The sequence below is a fragment of the Panicum virgatum genome, chromosome 4N, assembly GCF_016808335.1.
Source record: "Panicum virgatum strain AP13 chromosome 4N, P.virgatum_v5, whole genome shotgun sequence".
NCBI lineage: Eukaryota > Viridiplantae > Streptophyta > Magnoliopsida > Poales > Poaceae > Panicum > Panicum virgatum.
This window is the reverse complement of record NC_053148.1, coordinates 4,157,240-4,176,963: the sequence shown is the minus strand read 5'-3', so window position 1 is coordinate 4,176,963 and position 19,724 is coordinate 4,157,240. Positions and strand designations below refer to the sequence as shown.

Here is a 19,724-nt window from a genome sequence, read left to right as displayed (position 1 = left end):
TAATACTAATTAATTAAATCAGCAGCACATATAAGGCATCGTTGGACAAAATAATACTTCATCATGCTATAGTTATCAAAATGAAATATAAAATTTGAAGAAAAAGCACACTGATTAAGTAAGAGATTAACTGCAGCTAACACACTTTTGTCATTTACACAACTAATTATTTCGCTATAGAAAACTCTGCAGTTCAAACGATATTCAACCTTGTCTAATTAATCAAGGGAGTATAAATCTGGGTGGTAATTCCATAGGTGCTCGATCAAATATGTCTGAAGCCGAGTGTGGGTTTCCTTATTCTTGATGTTTTTGTAATTCTGAATGAAAACTTCTAGTTCTGGCGCTTCATTATGGGATACTGTCACTTTTGCTTCCATGTCGTCATAGTCGCAATCATATTCATCAGTGTACTCATCTCTCTCATCTTCAACAATCATGTTATGCATTATGATGCAAGTCCTCATAATATTTCCTAGCGACTCTTCATCCCACAAGCGAGCCGGCCCACGAACAATAGCAAACCGAGATTGTAGGACCCCAAATGCCCGTTCAACATCCTTTCTACAAGCTTCTTGTGCCTTTGCAAAATATTTCTTTTTATTACCTTGAGGCTCTGGCAATAGTCTTCACAAAAGTGGCCCATGATGGATATATGCCACCTGTAAGATAATAACTCATAGAATAATCATTGCCATTGATGTTGAAATTAACTTGTGGACCTTCTCCCTTAGCAAGCCTATCAAATATAGGAGACCTTTGAAGCACATTGATATCATTGTGTGAACCAGGCATAGCAAAGAATGAATGCCATATCCAGAGATCTTTAGAAGCAACTGTTTCAAGTATAATTGTTGGCTCATTTTTATGTCCATGGTACATACCGTGCCATGCAGTAGGATAATTTTTCCAGCTCCAGTGCATACAATCTATGGACCCAAGCATACCAGGGAAACCTCGGCTTGCTCCAATTGCCAGTAATCTAGCAGTATCCTCTTCATTAGGCAATCTCATGTACTCCTGTCCAAAAATTTCAACAACAGCCACAATAAACTTTCTCAAAGCTTCTAAAGCGGTACACTCACCAATACGAATATACTCGTCCAAAGCATCGGCCGCGACGCCATAAGCTAGCAGTCGAAATGCTACCACAACCTTCTGCAGACAAGATAGTTCTAAGGTACCAGCCGCGTTCCTCTTCTGCACAAAATATTCATCATGCTCCTCAACAACATTCATTATGCGCATGAATATATGTCGTTTCATCCGAAACCTATGTCATGACACAATTTAAAAATTAGCTCCATTTATAAAGCAAACTATTAAAAAGTAACGATAGAAATTGTAGGCACAAATACTAACCTGCGTCTAAAAGTCTTTACTCTGAAAGTAGATTTTTCTGAGAAATAGTCTTTGTAAAGAAGATCATGGTGTAGTAGTCTTTCATGATCCACAACATCATGCCCCTCGACGGAACCAATTCGACCCGGATGATTAAGCGTATCCTCAACTATCAAGTGCGCGTGTCGGGTACCATGATTAGGGGCACCCTAACAAGGGGACAAAATCGCCCTCAAAACGCAAAACATAAGTTAAACAATCGGGCCCACGAAGGCTTGCGGTCCCCTTCCGTTCTGAAGGAAAGGAAAGGACTCAAAGAAGCCCAATCCTCGCTTGGCCCACGACCCAGCTCCGCAGTACAGCCCATTCGAACCCCCCTCGAACCCGCGGAAGCAATCTCCGCTTCGCTCGAGGCTCCCCCGCCGGAACCCTCGACAGCACCCCGTGCTTCCGCCTCCGCTCAGTGGTTGTGACCGAAATCCCATCCGCCAACTCCGGTCACAGCTCAACCATCCCCGGCACTGTGGCGCCACTGTGCGAGCCTGAAGCGCCCTGTGCGAGACGTGCCCGGCACTGTTATCACCACTGTGCCGCCAACTCCCCGTACCTTCCTCATTCTTTCCCCACCGCGGAACCCTCGATCAGCATGGGCGCAACCCCCGAACGCGGCCTAGGCCTTGACCGGAGCAAGACTCCCGCCTGCAGGACCCTCGAGACACCGCCACGTCGAGCACAGAGGACGGTACCATCCACAGCAACCAACATGATGCCCGCTGGAGCCGCAAGGATGCCGACGCGATCTCCGCAAGGCCAGGACGCCACCCAGGACAACCGCACGCCCGGCGCCATGATCTCCAGAGCCGCACAGTGTACTTTCTATAGTAGTTGTTCACTGTGCGCCCCCGATTCGGGGAGAAACGACGACTTCTACCCCCTCCCGTACGTGTACTCCGCCCCTCCTTGTGTCTATAAAAGGGGGAGGCGGGCTCTATCTCCTCCATTCTCATCTTCTCTCGCTCTCTCAACACACACAGGGCTCTCGCTCACTCCCTCTGATATGTGCACTTGCCTCAATCATCTAGCGGAGACTTGGAAGCCTCCCTCCCTCTCTTGCTTCGCTTGTACCCCCTACTGCAAGCACCCCCGGTGAAAGATAGTACAGTGCACTCGCACACCATTTTGCTGGACGTACGACCCCGTGGCCGAAACCAGGATAAACTCGTGTGTTCCTGTGTTACCTCTTGCATCAACCATCCAGGGTGAGGGATCACACAACATCTTACTAGTTGGTGCCGGACTGCCGGGTCAGGACACTGACAGTTGGCGCGCCAGGTAGGAGAGCGTTGCGTGACTTTTGTTTTCGTTCTCTCTTGTTTCCTGGATGGCGGACGAGCCACGCCTACTTTCGGCGGGCACGGTGCTTCGGTTCGGGAGCCTCGACTTCGTCGCAAACCAGCAATGGTTACGATATGGAGCTCCTCCCGGCCGGGGCCAACCCCGATACTCCGACTCCACCGCCCCAGCACAGGAGGCGCTCGGGCCAGCGCGCGCGACAAGCGCTCATGGAGCGGCGCAGGGCGGCTCGCCTCAGCTCCCCCTCGTGGGTCGAAGCTGGTGTGTCGCAGCCCGGTGTCACGGCGAATGGCGTCACCACTTCTTCACCACCACCGAGTGCAGCCCCGGAGCCTCCCAAGGAGGGCGCGACAGCACCGTCGCCCTTTCCCTTCCGGATGCGCAACGCGGCTACGACCTACGCCTCATCGGTCAGCACCAACCTGAGCACATATGAGGATCTGCCGGGTCATCATCTCGTCTCGATCCGCAACCTCATCGCGTCGTCACCCGATGATTCCTACCCCGACATGGCCGATGACATCAACTTGTTCATGGACAACCTCATGGCCTCAGAGTGGGACTACTCTGGGGTCCGTGACCTCGATGCTTTCTGGTCGTTTCAGCTTGCCGCGAGCTATTGCCTCATCTACTCCGAGGACTCCAGCGAGGCGGATTACGATCCCACTCGGGAGTGCTTCATGGTCGAGCTGGCGGATGGGGTGGTCGATGAAGCACCGAGCGACGACGGAAACAACGAGGAGCCCCCACCAGCAAACCAAGCAGTGGTACCGGTCGCAACGCCAGCTGCTTCAGCAGGCTCGGCGGCGCGGCGGGCACAGCTGGCGCAACTCATGGAGCTTGAAAAAAGGCTCGAAGAGGAGCAACGGCAGACACGACTGCTGTGTACCGCGCTCGAGCAGGAGCGCACAACGCGCGGTGCGCGAGCTCAAGCGGCGGGGCGCGTCGCCCGGGAGCAGATCCTAGCCGACGACAACATCGACAACCGGCTGGACTTGAAAAGGGCCGGCCAGAAGCTTGTCGCGGTAGCTTACCTACTTCAGGCCATGCCCGAGCCCTCTACAACCAAGGGTCGCAACTTGCGCAACGAGGCACGGGTGCTCATCGAGCAGGCTGCGGTGCAGCAGGCTGAGAGCTCCGCATCTCGAATGCGCTCAGCGGCATCGGCAAAGCCCGATGGGATTGCACGGCAGGACCACGAGGCCTCGGTGCACGTTCCACCAGGAGGAAAGGGCAAGGCAGCCGCGGCAGACGACGCGAAGGCACTCTCGGTGCATGATCGCATCAGGAGGCCTCCTGTGAAGGAGCGCCTTCACGACGCGCGCGGGCGCGCCGATGACAGCGACGTCCGCAACATCATCAACGGGAGAAAGTACACTCCTCGACGTGGGGGCGGATCAACCCCGAGCACGACAGGGGCATGTCACCGGAGCCTCCGGGCACCCGTGTGTTCAGTCGGGAGATTCGCACTGCTCCCTTCCCCCACGCTTTCGACAGCCCACCACCCTCGTCAAGTATTCGGGAGAGACCGATCACGCGGTCTGGCTCAACGACTACCGCCTGGCATGCCAGTTGGGCAGTGCGACGGACGACGCTGTGATCATCCGCAACCTTCCTCTTCACCTCGCCGACTCCACACAAACGTGGCTCGAGTATATGCCCACGGATCGGATCCACGACTGGGCCGACTTAGTCAAGATCTTCGTGGGCAACTTCCAGGGCACTTACATGGGCCCTGGGAACTCCTGGGATCTCCGAGGGTGTCAACAGAAGCCCGACGAATCCCTACGCGACTACGTGTGACGCTTCTCCAAGCAATGCACCGAGCTCCCCAGCGTCACCAACATCGAGGTCATCAATGCCTTCCTCGAAGGCACGACGTGCAGGAACCTGGTGCACGAGCTTGCGCGAAGCCGTCCCACCAGCACCAACGAGTTGTTCGATGCCGCCACCAACTTCGCTTCCGACGAGGAGGCAGTCAGTGCCATTTTCGACAACAAGATGAGCAAGCGCAAGGAAGATGCGCCCGCAGAGGGCAGCAGCAGCAAGGCCATGACCCCCGCCAAGAAGCAGAAGCGGGGGAAGAAAGGCAAGAAGCCGGTCCCACTGAACTAGCGCGGACAGGGGCAAGCGGAGGACTCCGGCGAGGCCTTCGTCGCTTCCCCAGACCGCAAGCGCCCTCAAGGCCCCCCTCAAGGCAGTGGCGGCCTATTCGACGACGTGCTCAAGAAGTCGTGCCCTTACCACAAGGGCTTGGTCAATCACACCCTCGAACAGTGCGAGATGCTCCGCAAGTACTACAACCACGTCGTGTATCGCGACGAGTACAAGAAGAAGGATGCGGGCGACAAGGGTGGAGACGGCGAGTTCCCCTCAGTGGAGAACGCCTTCTTCATCTTCGGAAGGCCGACGGCGAACATGACCTCTCGGCAGCGCAAGCGCGAGCGCCGGGAAGTCTTTTCCGTCACCAAGGCCACGCCATCTTATCTCGATTGGTCGGAGGACACCATCTCCTTCGGCCGCGAGGACCACCCCGACTACGTACCGAACCCAGGACAATATCCACTTGTTGTGGATCCCACCATCGACAACACTCGCTTCTCCAAGGTGCTCATGGACGGAGGCAGCAGCCTCAACATCATGTACGCGTACACCTTGGAGCTCATGGGGATCGGCTTGGACAAGCTCCGCCCCAGCAAGTCGCTGTTTCACGGCGTTGCGCCGGGGAGGCGAGTCCAACCCCTCGGCCAGATTGACCTGCCTGTCTGCTTCGGCACGGCGGCCAACTTCCTCAAGGAGGTGCTCACCTTCGAGGTTGTGGGGTTCCGGGGGGGCATACCACGCCATCCTTGGGCGTCCATGCTATGCCAAGTTCATGCCGATCCCCAACTACATCTACCTCAAGATGAAGATGCCGGGCCCAAAGGGTGTCATCACCATCGGCTCCTCGTTCGAGCACGCTTATGAGTGCGACGTCGAGTGCGTCGAGCACGCCGAGGCTCTGGCGCTCGACGAAGCCCTCGCCGCGCAGCAGCAGGAGATGGCCGAGGAGGCCATGGACTCCAAGCAGCGGCACGCGGGCAACTTCGAGCCTGCCGAGGGCACCAAGGATGATCCCCTCAACCCAAAGACCCCCGACGGCAAGGCGCTGAAGATCAGTGCTACCCTCGATAGCAGATAGGAAGTGGTGCTCGCCGACTTCGTCCGCGCCAACGCTGACATCTGTAGAGCGACATTGGGGTGATCACCCCACCCAATCAACAATGCAGAGCGACATTTATAGCCCTTGGACGAGAGCAACACTCCTCCAAGGCCTCGGGTGCTACACCTGCGGGTGCGTTGACGCGCCCCCATGGAAGAAACTTCACACGTTCGCGGATCGGAATCCACCGCAAGCATCCAACCTCCTCCTCACTTCTATCTGGCTCCGCAACCCAGCTCGGACCTCCCCGACAGTGCAGCGGCAACGCCATGGTGCCTGAGGCGACTATGATCTGCATAGACAACTCAGAGTTGCCTTACCGCCGTTTCTCTATCAACGAACTCCGATCTTGAACTAATCTCCTCCAGCAACACCCGCAGGGGCGCTGATGCGCCCCCGCGGGGCAAACTAAACCCACGGTCAGCACCCGAGTCACGCCCTCGAGGGATCAAGCCTCTGCAGGGCTGATGCTGACCCCAACAAAGGCTCGGGGGCTACTGTCGGGTACCAGGATTAGGGGCACCCTAACAAGGGGACTAAATTGCCCTCAAAACACAAAACATGAGTTAAACAATCGGGCCCACGAAGGCTTGCGGTCCCCTTCCAATCTGAAGGAAAGGAAAGGACTCATAGAAGCTCAATCCTCGCTCGGCCCACGGCCCAGCTCCGCAGTACAGCCCATTCAAACCCCCTCGAACCCACGGAAGCAATCTCCGCTTCGCTCGAGGCTCCCCCACCGGAACCCTCGACAGCACCCCGCGCTTCCGCTTCGCTCGAGGGTAGCGAACCTACCCTCGGGAGAGCAAACCAACTCCGCCTCGCTCGAGGGTAGCGAATCTATCCTCGGGAGAGCGGATCAACTCCGCTTCGCTTGAGGTCACCCCTTGGCAGAAGGAACTTGTGACCCGTCTGCTCACCCGCCCGTTGTACGGAAGCATTAAATGCCAACAACTCCACCACAACACCCAGGATAGACGGCGTCAGGCCACCACTCCGCTCAGTGGCTGTGACCGAAATCCCATCCGCCTACTCCGGTCACAGCTCAGCCATCCCCGGAACTATGGTGCCACTGTGGGGAGCCTGCGGCGCCCTGTGCGAGACATGCCCGACACTGTTATCACCACTGTGCTGCCAACTCCCCATACCTCCCTCGTACTTTCCCCACCGCGGAACCCTCGATCGGCATGGGCGCAGCCCCCGAACGCGGCCCAGGCCTTGACCGGAGCAAGACTCCCGCCTGCAGGACCCTCGAGACACCGCCACGTCGAGAACAGAGGACGGTACCATCCACAGCAACTACCACGATGCCCGCTGGAGCCGCAAGGATGCCGGCGCGATCTCCGCAAGGCTAGGACGCCACCCAGGACAACCGCACGCCTGGCGCCATGATCTCCAGAGCCCCATAGTGTACTTCCTATAGTAGATGTTCACTGTGCGCCCCTGATTCGGGGAGAAACAACGACTTCTACCCCCTCCCGTACGTGTACTTCGCCCCTCCTTGTGTCTATAAAAGGGGGAGGCGGGCTCTATCTCCTCCATTCTCATCTTCTCTCGCTCTCTCAACACACAGGGCTCTCGCTCACTCCCTCTGATATTGGCACTTGCCTCAATCATCTAGCGGAGACTTGGGAGCCTCCCTCCCTCCCTCTCTCGCTTCAATTGTACCCCCTACTACAGGCAGCCCGGTGCAAGATAGTACAGTACACTCGCACACCCCTTTGCTGGACGTATGGCCCCGCGGCCGGAACCAGGATAAACCCGTGCGTTCCTATGTTACCTCTTGCATCAACCATTCAGGGTGAGGGATCACGCAACATCTTACTAGTTGGTGCCGAACCGCCGGGTCAGGACACCGATAGCGCGACACCAAGAATAGCAGCTTTCCTCTCATCATCCCAAGAGGAGGAATCAATGATTTCATCCATTACAAATTGATTGAATTCATCATCCGAATTCATACTCTGCGACGTTGTTGTCCAAGCAAGATTAAAGACCGAATCAAAACATAGCTGATCAAAAAAATCGCTTCAATGCAGTATAGAATGAAAAGGGACTACGTTGAATCGATCAAGTCACGATACCTCAAATCGATTTGATCCAACTTCCAGCGTTGCCGAGCATCCAAGTCCAGGGGCCGTCACCGATGGTCTTGCCCTCCACGTCCAGACAATGCAACTTGCAGCTCACGTCCAGGGGCTGCTGCTCACGTACAGGGGCCGAGCAGCACTCGGGTACAGGGGTGGCGGCGGCGGCAAGACTCAGGGGGCGGCGGCGCTCACGTCACGCCATCCTGATCGATCTCGGTGGAATCGGAAGAGATAGAATTGGTTGGTGTGGACCCACTTTTAAATATTGCAATTATATTTTATCTAGTCTCTTAGACTACTCCATATAATTAGGTGTTTTCTATTTTTAGTAATGGCCTACAATCTCTAAATTTAGCTAACAAAATAAAAAAGCTCTTGGAGATGCTCTTAGACCATCACAACCCTCCTATTAGAATGATGTCCATAGCATTAATGATAATACTACATAAGCAATTTGATAACCTAGCAAGAGAGTTAATAAGGGAAAAAATAGATATGGTTTCTCATACAAGACATCATGTCTACACAAGAACCAAGAAATGGAGAAGAGTGATAGGTAAGGCAATGAGAGAGAAGAGAGAGGATTAGATGAATTTATCATAGAAACTATATATGTATTTGGGAGTTAGTGTCTATGAGTAGTTTTTATTTTCTTTTTTCTTGAACACCATCTATAGACACCATGGACTGAGGATGGCCTTAAATTAACTATGTAATATATTTTTATATTAAATTTATTTAAAGATATAAATGTTAGTAATTTTTATAAAATTTAGGTAATTTTAAATTGTTTGATTTTACGAAAAGGGATAATTGTATTTTTTAGACTGAGGGAATATATTTAAAATTGTGAATTGCATGCGATCGAAAAGCATTTTGCTCGCTCTGTTCAATGGCTTGTTAGCCAGCCAGCCAACAGTGATTTTCTCTCACACTAAATCAGCACCAGCTAGTAGCCAGACAGCAGTATTTTTCTCTGATAATAAATCAGCACCAGATACCGGCTAAAGTCAGCCGAACAAAACGATTTGGATTTGTTGTCAGAACTTGTCTGGAAGGTTTTGGGGCTCTTGGCAAGTAGGAGGACGTGCCTGTAGTTGACCATCCGGGTAACTCGTGGGAAGCTGTCAAGGTTGGAGACTAGGAGGAGCTCCCGTTATCTAGGCTGTTCTCAAAAAGTTATACACAATACTCGTCACATCAAATTTTCAGACACATACATGAAACATTAAATGCAATTGAAAAAATAATTAATTACACAGTCTAACTGATTAGCACGAGCTGAATCTTTTAAATATAATTAATCCATAATTAGATATTATTTATTAAGTAACAACGAAATATGATAGAGTACCAAAATCTAAACATTTTCACCAACTAAACACACCCTAGTTGCTGAGAATTCCGCTAGTCCTCCAGTACTCCAGTCTACAGTCCGCTACGAGCTTCAACGCCACGGCCGCTAGCGACGGCGACACGGACGTCCCTGGACTACTGGTGCCTGTGCTCCCACGTCGCCGCTCCCCTGAAACCACAGAACATTCCGCCAACCCCCTCGCCCAGCTCGATCTGCCCCGCCATTCCACCTACTTCCTCAAAAGTTTTGACAGCTTTTAAACCGGGCAAGCTCGCTGCTCGCCGCCGTGGTCTGCATTGCCGCGGCGCGCGATCCAACTCGCGCGCGGCCGAACCGTACGGCAACCGCGGCGGTCGCTCCTCCCATGGAGCCGCAGCGGCTGCGAGTCCTGGACACCGTGGGCCTGCCGCCACCCGCCGCGGCGGAGCACGCCGTGGCGCCGCTCCCGCTCTCGGGGCTCGACGCCGACCGCAACATGCTCGACGTCACCTTCCGCACGCTCCGCTTCTTCCCGCCTCCGCCGCCGTCCGCCGACCCCCTCGCGGTCCTCCCGCGCGCGTTCGCCGCCGCGCTGGGCCTCTTCCCCGCGCTCGCGGGTCGCATCCGCGACGGCCACGTCGTCGTCGGCGCCGGCGCGGCCGTCCCCCTCGTTCTCGCGGCGTCCGAGCTGTCCGTGGCCGACGTCGACACCGACGCGCCGGGCTCGCCCCTGCTGGATGGCCTCGCGCCGGGCGACGTCGCGGATGGCCCGGCGCTCGCGCTCCAGGCCACGCGGTTCGCGTGCGGCGGCGTCGCGCTGGGGATGCGGGTGGCGCACGCGCTCTGCGACGGCGCGGGCGCCACCAGGTTCCTCGCCGCCGCGGCGCGGTTCTCGCGCGGGCAGGGGCCTCCCGACGTGGCGCCGGTGTGGGAGCGCCGGGAGCTGCTGGGGCCGAGGCAGCCGCCTCGCGTGGCCAGTGGCGGAGCCACCACTAGGGCGAGCTAGGGCAGCCGCCCTAGGTCCCTGTGGGCGAGCTCCACATCATATCCTGAACTCCAGCGAGCAGACGGCGAGAGCGAATGGCGGCGCGGCGGCGCCCTCGCACACGAGAAGACTCCGGCGTCGGCAAGACTGGGATTGGGGGCGACTCAGCGAGCGTGGGCCTCGTGGGCCGCCTGGCCTGGTGCCCTGGTGGGCTGCCTGCAACTACGGCCCAGCAGCGCACGGGTCTTCTTCCTCTTCCTGTCTTCCAACGGGCGCAGGCATCACCAGCAGAACTCCATCCACCTGCCGTCCTGCCCCTGCATCGCTGAGCCCTGCCCCCCCTCCACCGCCTCCGGCCCTCGGCAGTCGGCCGCGCCGGCCGCCGACGGATCCCGCGCGCTCGGCGCCGCCGCCCACCTCCGCGGGGACTGCAGCCCGCCTCCACCGCCTCGGCCCTCGCCCCTCGGCAGTCGGCACCCGCTGGCCGCCGGTGGATCCCGCGCGGCGCGCGCCGCCGCCGCGGGCGCCTGCACTGTAGGGTGCAGTCCGCCCCGCCTCGGCTCCTTGCCCTATTTCAACCGGTTATGTGCTTTGTTTCTCCATTCCAACATGTATCATCGATAAAAGGTAACATCTTGCTTCTTCTTATTGGTTGTTTTACAAATTTTGCTCAAAACATGTATGGTGTCATTGTTAGCCAAAATTTAGTCGCAGAAGTCCGCCCTAGGTCAATTTTTGGGCTGGCTTCGCCACTGCGCGTGGCGACGCCGGTGTTCGACCGCGTCCTCGCGCTCAACGACGACGTCGCGCAGTGCGGGCCGTACGGCGCCGCGGGGGAATGGCACAAGCAGCAGAAGCTCACGAGGGAAGCTTTCCACGTGAGCGAAGCGCGCGTGGAGGCGCTCAGAGCGCGGCTCGCCGACGAGGCCTGCCTCCGGCTCACGACCTTCGAGGTCGCCGCCGCGTTCATCTGGCGCGCCAAGTAAGCACTCCACTCCACCACCTGTCCGAGAATTGAGATCACAGCAGCTCTATAGTCTGTATACATACTCACCGTGCTCATCGTGGGTCGGCGAGCAGGGTCAAGGCCAACGGGACCAGCTCCGGCGAGGTGGTGAAGATGGTGTACTCCATGAACATCAGCAAGCTCGTCGACCCGCCGCTCCCCGACGGGTACTGGGGCAACGTGTGCGTCCCGGTGTACGTCGCTCTGGCCTCCGGCGACCTCATCGCCCAGCCACTGGCGGCGACGGCCGCCCTGATCAAGAAGAGCAAGCAGGCCGTGGACGACGAGTACGTGCGGTCCTACATCGACTTCCAGGAGCTGCACCGCGGCGAGGGAATCACGGCGGGCGCCGTGAGCGCGTTCACGGACTGGCGGCGGCTCAGCCACGGCGAGGTGGACTTCGGGTGGGGCGGCCCCGACGCCGTGCTGCCACTCTCGTGGAGGATCCTCGGGAGCACGGAGCCGTGCTTCCTGCTGCCGTACGGCGCCGGCGACGAGAGGCGGCGCCGAGGGTTCAAGGTGTTCGTTGCGCTGCGGCGCGCGGCGGTGGCTGCCTTCAGGGAGGAAATGCAGGAGCTGCTGTTGCAGCAGCAGCAGCAGAGTTCAGTGGGAAAGCTGTGAATTGTTAGAGAAATTTGAAAATAGAATCATCCGCTTGAAAATTTAACTGAATGTTCAAGAAAATAATTTAACTGAATTGCCAGCCTCGTGCCATTCATTCAAAAAGAAGAATATATGATTGATTTACCATTTGAATTTTGATCCTAATGTTATTGGCATAACGAACTTGCAATTTTGTTCCAACAAGACCTTCCATTGAAGCAGATAGCCAGGCAAGTCTTATTACAACAGCACAACAATGAATAGCAGATATCCTACTCCTAACCAAAACCACTCTCATCAGATATGTCATATACTCATATGTGCATAATCGCTCAAACCAAGCACATTCTACATTGGCACTCGTTCCATATCAGTATATAACCGTAATGAGAAGACAAAAATGAAAAAGAAAAACAAACAACAAACTGTGAAAAACACGACGACTTCACATGATGTATCGTACAATGATCAGTAACCATTTCCGCGGCCGCTATCTTCATGCGCTGACTGAAGGAACCACTTGCTGCTGTTGCAGCTGCTTTTCTTGTCTCCCTTTCATTTCCTTGGCCTTCGGTTTCGTCGGAGTGCCTGCCGCCTTTGCTCTCTGTTCCTTCGGTGCTGCTTTCTTCTGATCGCTTGAAGGTGATGGTGATGGCTTCTTCTGATCTGTAGGTGACGGTGACGACTTTTTCTGATCAGTAGATGACGGTGTTGGCTTCTTCTTAGGGACTTTCCGGTCATTGATGTTGTTGCTTAGACTGATGGAGCCTTGCAGCTTCAGAGCCGATGGGTTCGTGTTGCTGTTCTCCTTCTTTGCCTGTGCTTTCTTCAGGTTCTCGGGGTGGACCAGGGACCGCGGCTCCCATGGCCGTGCGGCGATCCAGCGGTCCATCCAGCTCCAACCCCAGCCACCCTTCCCAACTTCATAGCTGAAGTTTCCTAGACTTGTGGCAGACCTTGCTCTCCACTGCAAAGGATTATACATTGTTATTTTGACACTGCTGAAATACATTCAGAATTCTGCTATATATTCCCTTGAACAAATTATAATTGGCATGGTTTAGAGTTAAGGCGTGTGTCTAGATTTTATAATAAAGTTTTTGTCTATTGTAAATTGACTTCAATCGTAGAATGGATTTCTGTAATATAATTGAGTTGCGACATCAGAATTAACAGTTAGTATAAACCTGATGGTTGAACGCGTAGGCCATGGCTCGCTCACGCTTTACTGCTGCTTCTTCCCTTTGTTGTATCCTAGCAAGTATCTCATCCATAGTATCCGAACCTCCATTCCATTCAACCTAATAAAAGATGAAAACAAACAACAAAACAATGCAATGTCATTAGTAAAGTTATTACTTTCTCGGGTAGAGTTCTTTGACCGGTGAGTGAGTAAAATAATTTATGAGGAACATAACTCTTTGGGGATTAAAAATCACCTGCAAGCTATGGAGTTTTGCCTCAAGTTTCATTTGATTCTCCTGCTGCTTCTTCCTGTTGCGCCCTTCAGTGACCATGAAAGCACGCCGGTTTCTTATCTCTGACTGCAACTTGTTCCAAGACTGTATGTAGCTCAGTGTTGCAGCAGTCTGCTTCTTAACTGGATTGGCCTGACCAACGATACGCAATCTTTTGACTCCCCTGAGACAACGGAGGGTTTTCCTTGCCTGTAGGTGGTAAGTGATGGGCAGCGTTAAAAAAGGGTAACAATCCGTTTGTAAAATGTCTGAATTCAGTAGTCTATGCCATGGTAGTGCAATATATCATCCATAATTCATGTCACCTTGTATTTCCGAAATGCGTTCTGAATCCGTGTAGCAGCCCATTCCTCTAGTGCTGCATTGTCTTCGTGGTCACTACTGGAAGAAGGGCCATTCGACTTCTGATTTGTCTGGTTGCCTCCATTTTGTACTTGACCAGCGACCTTCATTGGCAAAGGAAATAGGTGAGAAGGAAGGTGATGGTCATTTGTATAATATTCATCAGTTAGTTTCTCTAAGATGCATAGGATTCTGAGGTACTTCAAAACCCCAGCAACAAAAAGTACACTATCGATGTCAACTAGTAGGATAGTAGAGCAAAAGTTTCATTAGGCCAACTGATCTCTAAACACTGATGTAAGAGAAAAAAATCACCAAGGATCAAATAAGTTGTCAAATTACTTTGTCTGGCCAGTTCATTTCTAAAAATCAGAGTTGAACATAACAAATATCATTGAATTTTGGTGACTGGATCAAACAAAAACTGTTGTGAAATGCCTACCGGATAATAAATGCAGGTTCTTATAGGATGTCATGCAAACCACAGCAATAGAGAAGAAAACAAGCAAGCGTGGGATATCAAGTAAAGACTCAACTATACTAAATAGATATTTAGCATGTTCAATTAGCCATTGCCCAAGCAACTAATTTCGGCTTTACTGCTTCAGTATGGCCCAGTTAGCAGTGGCCACAGATGTTCCAGATATGCAGAAAGTCTTATCCTGATGGTAGCATTTAACTCTAACTCACAAAGTTCTAGAAGTCAGTATCATGTAACCTCCCATTGTTGCTACCAACAAATCAAGTTCAAAAGTGATACTTGAAACATAACACGGTTTACTGAATTAAGTATCTGAATCAAACAAAAACGTGAGATATGACTACTCAATGATAAATGCAGGTTCTTGGAGGGCTCCACGCAGATCACATCCTAAAGCAACACTGACAAAAACAAGCAACCGTGGCACTGCCTAGTAAGCAATTCAACTACTCAAGAAAAAGAAACCTTTGATATTTAGATGGGCCCAGTTAGCAGTAGCCAAGGACATTCCAGACGCGCAGAAAGTTCTTATCCTGAAGGTAGCACCTAACTCTAACGCACCCGCAGATACACTCTTCTATAAGTCAACATCAGTAACCTTCTATTATTGCTACCAACAAACCAAACTTTCCTTACAGCCAATTCTCTAATTATGATTAGCACAAGCACAGCAACAGCACACCAAGTTGGCTCAGATGATTGGATGCCCACTTGTCCCGGCCATTCTTAATGATGAAACAGAATGAATAGCATCCCTTTTCAGGTTGCTTGGAAGGCATGCAAGGCAAGCTGGTGTACAGGACATCCATGAGGGACTTCGAAATTGGGGTAGAAAGGCTATCCTTTTTTCCTCTCGAGGATGGGAAAGAAAGAAAAAATGGTGATGATGGGGTACCTTTGCGTGCTTTGACTTTGCCCGTTTTGATTTTTTCTTGCTGATGATCGTCTTGAACCAGTCCCCGGACCCCATGGCTTCAACTGGGGTGCACAGCAGAGATCAATTTGTGTTCAGGTCCTCTTGCTTAGATCACAAGAAAATGATGGGGAATAGATTAGCTAGGATGCGTAATTTAAAAAACTGCAAAAGAACAATGACTTCACGTGATGGTGCAACATGCGTTGATCACGGCGCGGAAAATACTATTACAGATGAACCAAGTTTAGAGCCTCGATTTGAATATCTCTAATACTATGCCTTGACTAAAAAAGCGAAAACTTCTTGAAGTAAACAAACAGCCATCGTACTTCTGAACATCAACAAGAAATTTTTTACTTACAAGCATGAGAAATGAACTTTTTTGGGGTGAAAGTTTCTAGACCAGGAAATGAACATCAGACAGACACTTTGTCAAATTGACCAGGAATGGTAACTCAAGTTCAATCGAGCAAGATGAGTAATAAAACTGAACTTAAGAACCCACTGAAATTTTTCAGAACTGGCGAGGTCCCTGCAAGAAAGGTTGGGGCTTTCTCCTTCTAACCTGACCAAGAAGACCAAACCCCTGGGAACCAAGCCCATGGCTCATCGAACTCTCTGTTCATCCATCAGAGCACAAAGAAAGGGGCACCCCTCGTAAACCCAGAGCAGAACCAGGCCAAGAAGGGCAAAGCCCAAGACCAGAGAGCAGAGGAGCAGGGAGCAGAAACTAAGTACCTGAGCTTCAGAGGAGGGCGGTGGCCTAGCCTGAATCCGATCAGGAGTTGCTGTCAGGTCGGGGGATATGGCAGAGGTCGGAGGTCAGGGACGGGAGGCAGCCATCGGAAGCAATGGATCTCCTTCCCCTCCAGCTTTCGCAGATGGGGTGAGAGAGAGGTGGGAGGGAAGGTGGAAAGGTGCAGGGTTGGAGTTAGATATAGGTCCAGATCAAGTCCCTTGCCAAATTGCTCCCCCGTTGCTTTCTTTACTCGCACCTCCCTCGGCCACTGACCACTGACTTACAGACTTTCGCTTACTGCGTAATTGCGGTGTTAGTGGTGACTTTTGACAGTAAAAAAGTGGGGCAGCAGGCAGCTTCACCTTGACTTCTCCTTAATGACCCACTTGGGCAGAGCATGGCCTGCTTTGTAGAATGCAGACTGCATTTTTTTACTACTACTACCTCAGAAACTGTCTACAGTTAAAACTTAAAAGGAACTGTGAGCAAATAATAGAGGTACTAATTGGCAGGTAATGGTCCTAGTAGTACTTCTCCAGTTTGGTGCATGGTGAGCAGCAAACTCTAGGCCAGTGGTGACTTGTCACCAGTGGGCAATCTGGAAGCCCTTCCTGGCTTATGACTCCAATAACGTAACGCAAAATGAGGCATTCGAGAGTTTGCATCGCGCACAGTGTTTGCATCGCCGCAAAAAAAAATCCGATCTCCAGCAGTGCGGACGCAAAATCCAGCCCCTCCGGCTATCTCCAGCACGAACCCAAACCGAGACCCATTTCGGGATTTAACTATTTAACTATTTTTGCATCCAAATTTAAACATCCTGCTACCCTTTTCCATGAGAGTAAATGGTACCTTTGCAAAGCCTAAACATCCAAGTTTCCATTTTGCAGCTTTGTGGTTAAAGGTTATACTGCTAACTGAAACTGATTGACCGATTTGTCATGTCAATTGACCGACGCATTCAAGCTCCGTTTTGCTGCCCCTTTTCCATGAGAGTAAATGGTACCTTTGCGAAGCCTAAACATCCAAGTTTCCATTTTGCAGCTTTGTGGTTAAAGCTTATATGCAAAAATCTTTACGAACAACTCGCAAAGAGGGCTAACTGAAAAGTCAATACTTGACCGATTTGTCCGGTCCTCTTCCAGCGCTCTCCTCCGCCGGAGCTCCCCGGACCCCTCTCCTCCGCTCCCCTCCCGCCGGCGGCAGTGCCCTCTCCTCCGCTCCCCTCTCGCCGGCGGCGGCGCATCGAGCGGCTTGGCGAACGCCGGACCAGGCCGGCGGAGCTCAACCTGCGTGCCGCCGCCCCCGCCTCCATCTATTTGCATTTGAGGAGAGAGGGAGTGTATATTTGCACCGTCTCTCTCCAGCGACGGCAGTTTGCCTTCGCTTTTGCCTCGCTTGTTGGAGAAGGTGCAGGACATGCACAGTACCGACCGGAGATGCATTTTGATTTTGCCTCGCGTGTTGCCTCGCCTGTTGGGGTCAGTTTAGGAAGCTCATTTGCATTGCTGGTCCACTCAAGACTCACGCTGTACCATCTCCAGAGGTAACGCTAACAGGTCTGCAGCAGCATATGTTTTTTGTGTTCTAGAGTAGAGGGTGGAGCATTTTTGCATATTGCTTGTTCCAAACTTGCAACACTAATTGTTGGCCTCATGGAGCAGAAAATGGAAATGGAGCATCTTCTTTCCCCTGTTCTGAATCTGCAGTGGCCTAGGCAACAATACAACGCTGCCGTTTTCCCCTGAAGACCATTGCTGTCTGCGGTGACTTGACCGTCTCTGCTGAAGTGCTGATCAATCCATGGCAGAATCGATTCCCTTAACCCACGGAACACGGTGACCAGCTGACTGAGCGCTGCAGAAACCTCCGGGATTGTCGCTTTCTCATTAGGTTGTGTGCGTCCTTGTAATGCAGAGGTAGGGAACGTTCAAGATTTTTATATCAATATCAACTTGATGTAAAAACCTTAAATTAAATAAACTTTCCCTCATCAAAAAAAGGGAAAAGTCTGGTTTATACCCTCCAACTATCGCAAAAGTCCGATTTTTAACTTTCAACTACGAAACCGGATAACATAGGACATCCATAGGACATCCAACTTCAAAACCGGGCAAATTTAGCCCCTAGGGTGGTTTTGACTAGGTTGGTTTTGAAGGTGGTTTTCTATTTTGTGAGAATTAAAAATATTCAATTTTATACTAAAAAATTTATAAGTAATTTATTTTAAGTCAAAAAATTATGAAATGGGTATCAAAAGTTTTCTAAAAAATGTGACATATCTATTGTCACATGACTTGTGAGTCATTCAGATCTAATTTTTTTTATATTCATAATATTTGGCTACTTGCAATTATACCTATTGTTTTTAATAAATAAGATTCAAATGGAGCAATAATAGATAGGTTACATTTTTACAAAAAAATTGGTACTAGTTTCATATTTTTCTGATTTAAAGTGAATTAGTTTTGATTTTTTAAATCTAATTAGATTTATTTAATTTTTTTAGAAAATACAAAACCACCTTCAAAACCATCCTAAGAGCCAAATTCGTCCGGTTTTAACAGTTGGATGGCCTATATTGTCCGATTTCGTAGTTGAAGGTTGGAAATCAGATTTTTGCGATAGTTCGAGGGTGAAAATTGGACTTTTCCCAAAAAAGAAGCCATCCAGATTGTGGCTTTCTCTTTAAGCTGTGTGTGTTTTTGCAATGCAGAGGTCGGGAATGTTCAAGATTTTTGTATCCACTCGATGTAAAAACTTTGAATTAAATAAACTTTCCCTTATCCGGAAAAAAAAAAGAAGCCGCCGGGAAAAAGAAGGGGATGCGACGAGCACGTTGGTTTGGCTAGTTTCCAATCCCAACGGTTGGTGCGCTGGTGTTGTTATTCCCTTCCCCGCCTCACAGCCCACGCCAACAGCGACGAGGGAGCTGATCCCTGACCGGACACCCGGGTTCCATTCGTTCCCCGGCGCCTGGCGCGCCGGTGATTGGCCGCACGTCTGCCGGATGCCATCGCCTAGCCGCGGTCTACACGTTCCCTGCAGTAAACCACCCCCATTTCTTCCCCAGACAATAGGTGCCCCAGGTTTATCTGCTAAACTGAAGGTCTGAATCTGTCAAAAACTGCAGGTCGGAACCCAGCGATGAAATGTAGAGGTGAAGATCTTAGGTTGCTGCTGCTGCTGTTAGTGTACTGTCGGGGAGAGACCGGACGTCGGGATCGGCGTGTCTTTGTACAATTATGGTGGTGATGAGTGCAGTGCAAGGTAATGTGACTGTCCTTGCTTGGTTGATGTGCCATCAGCCCATCAGTAGCTTCAGAAAAATGATACCTCACAGCTGAAAAGCCCGGGTACATATGAATGCAACTCGTGCAATGCATTAGTTAGGTCAGTCTTAGTGGAAATGTCATAGTAGTATCATGAGCATTGTTGGGGACACCACCTTCGATCCGGTCGCCGAAGGTGCGCGAAGACAGGGCAGCAAGAACATTGAAGCCAACGGGAGTGAACACAGAAGATTCCCGCCTTCGCTCGTCTTCGGGTCGGAAGACGAATACTCGCGGGGACCGGTCAACGGGAGCGTCACGGCGAGGATTAAATAACGGGCCACGTAGCCTTCGCTTGTCTTCGGGTCGGAAGCCGAAGACCCGCGAAGACCAGACGATGCGAGCATCAGCGAGGAGTAAGCAACATGCCGCGTAGTCTTCGTGGAGAAGGCCGAAGAGGATTATTTGCAGTTGTGGGTCCATCTGAGCTGTAGCGCACTGAGTTTGTATTAGGGAAATTACGTGTACGTCCAGGAATATTTCAGGAATATGGCCGTTGTAAGAGTGTAGAAGAGTAAATGTA

At 51.8% G+C, this 19,724-nt stretch overlaps 2 protein-coding genes and 1 pseudogene across 9 annotated transcripts; 1 reads left to right on the top strand and 2 right to left on the bottom strand.

Moving 5' to 3' along the window:
* Positions 1-218: 218 nt before the first annotated feature.
* LOC120670481 lies at positions 219-1,462 on the bottom strand (annotated as a pseudogene).
* Positions 1,463-9,547: 8,085 nt separating this feature from the next.
* On the top strand, positions 9,548-12,060 carry LOC120669748 (3'-N-debenzoyl-2'-deoxytaxol N-benzoyltransferase-like). Of its 2 annotated transcripts, none has more exons than XM_039949585.1 (3): positions 9,548-10,294; positions 11,068-11,286; positions 11,385-12,060. In XM_039949585.1, exons 1-3 carry the CDS (start codon positions 9,705-9,707, stop codon positions 11,929-11,931), a joined length of 1,356 nt encoding a protein of 451 aa, XP_039805519.1. In that variant the 5' UTR covers positions 9,548-9,704; the 3' UTR covers positions 11,932-12,060. The 2 variants fall into 2 exon arrangements, with proteins under 2 accessions (XP_039805519.1, XP_039805518.1); XM_039949584.1 differs by having other exon boundaries at positions 9,549-10,286; positions 11,060-11,286.
* A 43-nt stretch (positions 12,061-12,103) lies between these two features.
* On the bottom strand, positions 12,104-16,355 carry LOC120669749 (protein IQ-DOMAIN 1-like). Of its 7 annotated transcripts, none has more exons than XM_039949589.1 (7): positions 15,869-16,059; positions 15,696-15,748; positions 15,110-15,235; positions 13,697-13,837; positions 13,353-13,580; positions 13,101-13,214; positions 12,104-12,880 (listed from the first exon to the last, which is right to left on the bottom strand). In XM_039949589.1, exons 3-7 carry the CDS (start codon positions 15,182-15,184, stop codon positions 12,410-12,412), a joined length of 1,029 nt encoding a protein of 342 aa, XP_039805523.1. In that variant the 5' UTR covers positions 15,185-15,235; positions 15,696-15,748; positions 15,869-16,059; the 3' UTR covers positions 12,104-12,409. The 7 variants fall into 7 exon arrangements, with proteins under 7 accessions (XP_039805523.1, XP_039805526.1, XP_039805528.1 ...); XM_039949592.1 differs by having other exon boundaries at positions 15,110-15,231; XM_039949594.1 differs by having other exon boundaries at positions 15,110-15,192.
* Between the last annotated feature and the right edge of the window lie 3,369 nt (positions 16,356-19,724).

Coding starts and splice junctions, on each gene's coding strand:
- LOC120669748 (XM_039949585.1), top strand. CDS start 9,705: ATGGAGCCGCAGCGGCTGCGAGTCCTGGACACCGTGGGCCTGCCGCCA. Junction 10,295..11,067: donor AGGCAGCCGCCTCGCGTGGC/CAGTGGCGGAGC, acceptor ACTGCGCGTGGC/GACGCCGGTGTTCGACCGCG. Junction 11,287..11,384: donor GCGTTCATCTGGCGCGCCAA/GTAAGCACTCCA, acceptor GTCGGCGAGCAG/GGTCAAGGCCAACGGGACCA.
- LOC120669749 (XM_039949586.1), bottom strand. CDS start 15,184: ATGGGGTCCGGGGACTGGTTCAAGACGATCATCAGCAAGAAAAAATCA. Junction 13,838..15,109: donor CAAAGTCAAAGCACGCAAAG/GTACCCCATCAT, acceptor TTGCCAATGAAG/GTCGCTGGTCAAGTACAAAA. Junction 13,581..13,696: donor ACGCATTTCGGAAATACAAG/GTGACATGAATT, acceptor TACCACCTACAG/GCAAGGAAAACCCTCCGTTG.